The 8405-nt window shown below is 37.1% G+C and overlaps 1 protein-coding gene across 1 annotated transcript; it reads right to left on the reverse strand.

Annotated features, from left to right (window-relative positions):
* Positions 1-8405, reverse strand: LOC124363379. The gene is made up of 8 exons (XM_046818630.1): positions 8076-8405; positions 6720-6933; positions 5155-5434; positions 4484-4540; positions 3357-3536; positions 1432-1512; positions 1073-1318; positions 1-158 (listed from the first exon to the last, which is right to left on the reverse strand). Exons 1-8 carry the CDS (start codon positions 8216-8218, stop codon positions 1-3), a joined length of 1359 nt encoding a protein of 452 aa, XP_046674586.1. The 5' UTR covers positions 8219-8405.

An 8405-nucleotide genomic window follows, 5' to 3' on the forward strand; every position in this document is an offset into this window, starting at 1 on the left:
TTATTCTAAATAATTAAGAGGTTGAACTTTAATGAGTTTACTCTTTACACTACTAGTCTTAAGAGTCACTGCTAATATCTTCAGCATCCAGTAAATGGTCTCGATTAGGCTCAGAAGACTGCATCCCAGAAACAGGTTAGCTACTCCTCCAAGGGAAACTGGACATAGCATTATAAATTAAATAATAACAAAACATTTAATTATTAATGCAGATAATATTAAGTTGTAATATGAATATTGTGTTTAAATTGTTTTAAATTATTTATACAGATAACATCATAACTTTTTAGTAACTAAACCTATGTGTAATCTGGAGTAGTTCTAAAATTCTTAAATTTACATTTTTTTAGATATTGATAAACTAAAACGTTATCATTTAACCCAACCATTTTTGTGGTACAGTGGGCTGAAGTTGACGAACCGTTTTCATTGAGTCACACCCTAATTCCTACTACTCTATAAGTTTCTACTTCCTATTATCCTATAAGTTCCTACTTCTTATTACTCGTTAAGTTCCTACTTCCTACTAATCTATAAATTCCTACTTCTTATTATCTTATAAGTTCCTACTTCTTATTATCTTATAAGTTCCTACTTCCTACTAATCTATAAGTTCCTACTTCCTACTAATCTATAAGTTCCTACTTCTTATTATCCTATAAGTTCCTACTTCTTACTACTCTTTAAGTTCCTACTTCCTACTAATCTATAAGTTCCTACTTCTTATTATCCTATAAGTTCTTACTTCCTACTACCCTATAGTTCCTACTTCTTACTACCTATACGTTCCTACTTCCTACCAACTCTATAAGTTCCTGCTTCCTACTACCCTATAAGTTCTTACTTACTATTATCCTATTAAGTTCCTACTTCCTACTACTCTTTAAGTTTCTACTTCCTACTACCATATAAGTTCCTAATTCATACTATCCTATAAGTTCCTGCTTCCTATTACCCTATAAGTTCTGCTTCCTACTACGCTACAAGTTCCTAGTTCCTACTACCCTATAATTTCCTACTTCCAACTACCCTATAAGTCCCTACTTCATTATAATTTCATACTTCCTACTACCTATAAGTTGGTAGAACTCGAACACGATGTGTCGCTGGTATCGGACAAAGCCTGTCTTGCTGTAGTAGATGTCTACATGGGAGAAGGCTGTCTGGTTGGCTGGGTCCTCAGGGATGGAGCGCTGCAGGTGAATGTCGTACACTGTGTCGAAGCAGGTAGCGAGACAATTGCAGTTCAGAGACTCCATGAGCTCTCGGTCAGTAATTCCAGGAGTGTCAGGAGGTGGCCGGTAGAACCGGAACTTGCCTGCAAGAAGCGAGACAATTGCAGTTCAGAGACTCCATGAGCTCTCGGTCAGTAATTCCAGGAGTGTCAGGAGGTGGCCGGTAGAACCGGAACTTGCCTGCAAGAAGCGAGACAATTGCAGTTCAGAGACTCCATGAGCTCTCGGTCAGTAATTCCAGGAGTGTCAGGAGGTGGCCGGTAGAACCGGAACTTGCCTGCAAGAAGCGAGACAATTGCATTCTTTGTTTGAAGGTTATTTTTGACGATGGAAGGATTATGAAGGAAACAGGATTTTTCCGGACATTTGCCATCGTTCAGTGAAACAAGAAAACAGTAACACTACGTTTCGAGATCTGCAATCTGATCTCTTCTTCAGGTAAAGAATTGACCTAATACATAACTACAAACTAGGTTAAAATAAACAAATCTTACTAAAGCGTTGTGGCACGCCTAAGTCAGGAATCACAACCTACATGTTGTTAGTCAACTTCACTAACACTAAAGACATGCACTTAATACAAAACTATACAAAACACTAATCATTAAAACTAAACTACGGAATACAGGTCACAATACGTCTTCACTCGTCTACTAACCACCTACGACTGACCAGAGGGACTAGCCAATGGCAATCGTGACGGCTGGGCTAAAACAAGATGGCGGAAATACAAGGGAAGGGGAACAGGAATGGGCCCTTTCGTTATTATTGGTTCATGCGAGATGAACTTCTTAAAACCATATTGTGACTCCGCATTGGTTTATTACAAATATCCGATCCGTTTGATACTTTTGGTTTTCTGTTTAGTTCATTTTTTAGAATTGGTAACCAAAGCGGCCTAATCTCGACTGATGGTTGACTGATTGGTTGGTCTGCCAATTTAATATATGTTGCCTCAATTAATTTCCTTTTGAAGAAATGTGGTTCCCGATGTATTATGTGGGCTTCATCCCAATTCATATGATGGTCTTCGGACCAACAATGGTGTGCAATTTTTGACTTTTCTGTGAAACCCTTTCTCGTGTTTTCTTTGTGTTCTTTTATCCTTACGTTTAGTGGTCTTTTTGTCTCGCCTATGTATTCTCTACTGCAGCTACATTTTATACTGTAAACACAGTTTTTGGAATCCTGTGTGCCATTTTTTGGTTTTGTTTTTACGAGAGTTTGTCTAAGAGTGTTGTGTGTTTTAAACGCGGTTCTAATGTTGTACTTTCTACCTACTCTTCTAATTTTCTCCGATAATCCCGGCACATAAGGGATTGACATAAACGCAAATTTATCACAATTCTGTTTTTCTGACTCAGGAATGATTCTTCTGGTTCGTTTGCACTTATTAATTACTAATTGAGGGTATCCATTGCTTCTGAGATCCGATTCAATTTTCTTAAATTCTTCTTTTAGTCCATCTTTATCTGAGCACAAGCTCTTTGCTCTATCAAACAACGAGTAGGCTACTCCTTCTTTGACAGATTTTTGATGGTTGGATTGATAATTTAAATATTTTCCTGTGTGTGTTATTTTTCGAAAAACAGTTGTCTTAAGGACATTCCTATCTCTTAATACACACACATCCAAAAAGGGAAGCTTGTTTTAGACTTCCACTTCCATTGTGAGGCGGATGGAAGGAGAAATACTATTAATGTGATTCAAAAAATTATTTCATTCAATGTCTCCATGAGAGAAAATAACAAAGGTATCATCCACATACCTCCACCAAATCTTCGGTTTGAACTGAGCTGAAGCCAAAGCTTTTCGCTCGAATTCCTCCATAAAGATATTGGCGAAAATAGGAGACAGTGGAGAACCCATTGCCATCCCCTCATCTTGACGGTAAATTTTACCCTCTAACTCAAAATAATTGCATTGAGTGCATAGTTCCTGACTTAGGCGTGCCACAACGCTTTAGTAAGATTTGTTTATTTTAACCTAGTTTGTAGTTATGTATTAGGTTAATTCTTTACCTGAAGAAGAGATCAGATTGCAGATCTCGAAATGTAGTGTTACTGTTTTCTTGTTTCACTGAACGATGGCAAATGTCCGGAAAAATCCTGTTTCCGAGACAATTGCAGTTCAGAGACTCCATGAGCTCTCGGTCAGTAATTCCAGGAGTGTCAGGAGGTGGCCGGTAGAACCGGAACTTGCCTGCAAGAAGCGAGACAATATTGCAGTTCAGAGACTCCATGAGCTCTCGGTCAGTAATTCCAGGAGTGTCAGGAGGCGGCCGGTAGAACCGGAACTTGCCTGCAAGAAGACAACGAAGACAACCTGTTGAGCGTTGACCTGTTGCGGTGTTGATGTTTGTTAATCAGCTGATTACACTTCGGCAAAACCACAGCAGCAAGGAAATCTGTCGTTACGTACCTTAGAGTATGCATCCTTATCAGTAATGTGAGTATTACTGTTTTGCACTTGTATCCTAAGTAAGTATGTAAGTTTTTGTTATATTGCTGGCAATGGGCAAAGTGGAAGTCCCGTACTTAAGAGATTGGCGTCCAGTCATATATTAAATTTCAAAATTATTTTCAACACTATCAAGTAAAAATCTATATAACAGTCTTCATTCCACTCTGATGTGTTTTAGAGACATGATCAAATGAGGCGTCAGTAGAAAACTGTAATTGACAGAATGTATGATGAATAAAAATACAAAATATTTTAATTATACATTCCAAAATTTAGATAATAATTCTAATCATTAAAATATTCTTAATCAGTAACAATGTAATTTAAGTAAACAATCATTATAGGTTCATTACATCAATCACAAAAAAAGATTCATTATAATAAAACTGTTCATTTTAATTTTAAAGAAGGTTTCAGAATTTATGGTACATCCAATCATAAGTTTTTCAACGTGTTTTCAATGATTCCAAATGCTCTTCGAAGGTGAAACTCGTTCCATTTAAGGGTGCTCTTTGCTGGATAAATCCCTGAATGCCATTCTGATTTCAAAGCAGTACAGTAAAGTCCGTACATTACAAACTTTATTTTTCCAATCACATTACATTAGATTCTCTATTTTAATATTATTACTGTAATGAAATTGGGAATCTACTATTTTTTTAATAAATTAACCGGATATTTTGTGAGAAAACATTTTCAACTATTATTAGAAGAAATCTCAAGTGAAGATATAAATTCGTTTCTCAATATTTGCATAAACCAATGATAAATAACAGTTTACTTACTGGAGTGTTTTGCTATGCATGTCAAATGGAGGACTCCACATTCTGGTAGGTGCATCTCTGAAATTATAAACATTGCTTAGAAAATCTTACTATTTTTATATTTATGATAATATTTTATTTAGTTCCTCAGCAGTAATAATTTTACTGGAATTTTACATAAATTTGATTATAGTGCTGATAAATGTCAGCCACCATTTAACTACAAACCATTAGGTTTTATTCCAAAAAGTATTAGCACCTAAATGAGTTCGATAAGAGACCTTTATACTCCAGAAAAGATTTTGGGATTTCAAAAAATAAATTTCAATTATCAAATTTTGCTGTAAATGACCTTTAGCATTTTGATACCACCATTTCATTTAACTAACTACCGCGTTATTTATTTTAAGGGAATCTGATACAGTTTGTTTATCAATATATCAAATTTGTATCACTGCTGCAAAAAAAAAGTCCAAACTACACTTTTCCATTGATGGATTCGTACTTTGGAATTCATGCTATTTCTGTTGGTTTTAAGGGCTTTTACTGTGTACCATGAATTACGAAAATAGTTAGCTATTTAAAACAAGATGGAATGATTTACTAAGAGTTTTTTATGCATGACATTTTTTATCCCCCCCCCCTCTCCCAAATTTGGGGGTCAGTTAAGTCAAATTAAAAAAATAACTAACCTTGAAGGACGAAGAAGTACAGTTTGCAGCGGCACATGAGCATGATATACTTGTAGCGACACTCGGCCAGACAGGTGCTGTGGGTGTACATGTGTCGGATGTGCAGCTTCTCCTCGTCGGGGAAGAGACAGTGTCGGTCGTCTACAGGGAGAGAGCGGATACCGTCACTGCTTGTTGTTATCTCCGCGGCTATGCCCAGACTTATGCGCGCGCCCTTCGCTGTGGAAGCGAACACCCCTGTTCCCGCCAGAGGTAACTCGTACGAGGTGTGTATCAGGATCTGTCACAGAAATACCAATATTATTATATCATTATTGCAACAAAAAGGTTTTTACGCACTACTAACCATTTTTGTATTCTGTCCATTATTTAGTTGTACAATACATATACTTCTTTATTTATTTTCAAATTCTGTTTTATTTTTCCAGAAATATACAAATATTTGCCTCGGAAATAGTTAACAATTTCTGAGTCAAAATACATCTCTAACTTAGAAAATTCATGAATAATTCCTAATTAGGTAATCGAATGTTTATAACACTAGTACATCTATCCAAACAAGTCTAACAAGTCAAAATAGAAACAGAGATAAAAAGCGGAAGTCTCACTATAGCAACTCTCCACAGCGCAGTCCAATGGCCAGGACTAGTACTATAATTGACAAGACCTAGCTAGGTAAATACTAGCGAATTCCGTTGGCTAGTCCTAGTTACAAATTTTGTTGACGCCAGAGGTTGGATGTGTAAGATAAATAACGCTAATAATTTATATCTGAGAAATAATGCTTATCAATAATTAATGTAAGTAAAGCTGGTTACGTGATGAGTGGGAAAATCACCTATAAAACCACTCATGGTCAGAGGTGCCAGATCTAAGACCGTGTCAAGGAGGCGTTAGCCACAAACATGAAACGACCTTTTGCGATATGATTCCCATGTCAAAGCCAATTTTACCAAGATTCTCAGACTGGAGAAGAGTGATAATGAAACTAAACACGTCTTTAGTGTAAATGATTCATGAACCTGTATTTGTAGAAAAACTAACATTTATCCTTGTAAATACTTAGTATTAAAAACAAAGTTTTACTAACCAAACAAATAGAATGAAAATAGTTATAATTTCCCTTAATTTTCTAAATTCCTTGTAAATATGATAATTTTTGTACGCCTTATTTAACAATATCTCTTAATCGTTGAATCTAGATCACTTATTTCCCGCACGTTCGATCGAAAAGAGCAATGACGTAGCCAGCGAGGGGATTCCTCCTGACCCTCCCCCCAAATTTTCAATTTTCAATTACTTTTTTAGTAAACTATTATTATTATTTAAATAATTCAGTATTACTGACATTTACTGCTGAAAGATCGTTCTCAATAAAGAAACGGTTCAAGACCTTATTAAGGAAAATGGGGCCTTACTCTCTGTCCATTACGGGAAAATATCAAGGACGTATCCAGCGATGGGTCTGGACCCCATCCCACAAATTGTTTTCATAGCTACGTTCTTGGAAAAATGGAAGGGAACCAGCTTAGTCACAAATGGACATGCTCATGAATATAAAATACTGCAGAAGGGAAGTAGGAAATGGACGTAACTGAGACACCATTGACGACCCGCTGCGCCCTGTAGCCGATGTTGTGTCGAGGATCCGTAGGCCGTAAGTAGATCTGCAGTCCAGAGCCCCCGCTGATACCCGTGGTTCGTCTCAGTTCACACTCTAGCCGCTCATCATCGTCCTCCTCCACCATACCTTCGTTCTCCAGCACTTCGGATAGTGGACTGTAACACAATTAATTAGTACAATTGTTCAGTAATATCAGCCTTCATTGTTATTCTTATCTATTGGTAGATTTAAAATTTGCCGTATTTAATTTAGCCTTTTAGCACACCGGCAATTTGATTCTCATGATTGGAAAATATTTTTGGTAAGTAGCTGAATACAGTTTAATATTAAGATGCCCCGAACGAACATGGTGGAACTTCAATAGCATTATCTATGACAAGGCAGGGATACGTCATACAATGAATCGTTCAATGAAACCTGTCGTAACATGTTAAGGTTGGGACGCCTCTAATGGCGAAACCACGCAAGGAGTACGTCTTGAAAGTCCTCGTCGTGGACTTTTCATGGATCTCTTAAGACGTAGACTTCTGATTACAGGAGTTGATAGGCCATGCTTTGGGGTCGAGTCTAATACAAAATTCAATCATGCACTAGATGATACAATGAGAATACCTCTTCAAATAGATTACATTGGATAGCTGCTGGTCAACCAGACTAAACTCCTTTGTAGCCTATGATGTCTATGACGTCAAACGATCCAAGGATCTTGAAAATCTTCAACGCCAAATTTCATGAATCTATGCAGACAGACGTGTACTCCTAATTCCAGGAGTCAGTCTGTACCAGTGACAGATTTCAGACACTCCACTTATCGGAATATGAAATAAAACTTAACTCATCATTAGCATTAAATCAACCCTTCCCACCATTGCTACGTGATGTTGCTAGGCCGTGTTATGTGATCGTGTCTAATGCATCATTCAATTATGCACCTGATGAGACAATGAGAATACCTCTTCATACAGATTACATTGGATACCTGCTGAGCAATTACACTAAGCTCCTCTGTAGCCTGGGTTCTGATGTCAAAACGATGAATGAAGTTCCTTTTGAAAGTCTTCGTCACCGAATTTTCACGGATCTCTTCAGACATACGTGGAATTTCGATTCCAGGAGTCAGTCAACCTCTAAAAGTAACATTTTTCAGATCTGCGCTAAACAGAAGGTGAAATGGAGTTTAACTCAACATTCACATCAAACCATACTTCCAATTTTCAGTTTCCCTTAACACTATTTTTCACAATCCCAAAACTGTTACTTACATCACAACAAATTAACAGTACATCAAAGTACTAACCAGTGCGACGTAGCTTCTGATGTCAATGAATTGAAAGACCAACAGTATCCTTGCTCCGTCCTCTGCAGTTCGAATATCTCGCAACAGTTCACATTGCTACCGTGCCATTGACACTCGTAGAATATTTCTGCGCAAGTTGGCATTACCTATGCAGTTAAAACATCAAAGGTAAATAGTGTTGCATTTAACTGGTCTGACTATTGTAAATTAAACCTTTTTATTGCTTACTACGGCGTCCACCTAAAGAGGAAGTCGGGTGTGTATGTAGCGGAAACTGTTTAAGAACTTGAATAAATAAATTCATTAACATAGCAATGTATTTAGCCTAAT

Source organism: Homalodisca vitripennis, chromosome 5 (genome assembly GCF_021130785.1).
Source record: "Homalodisca vitripennis isolate AUS2020 chromosome 5, UT_GWSS_2.1, whole genome shotgun sequence".
In the NCBI taxonomy this organism is placed as follows: Eukaryota; Metazoa; Arthropoda; class Insecta; order Hemiptera; family Cicadellidae; genus Homalodisca; species Homalodisca vitripennis.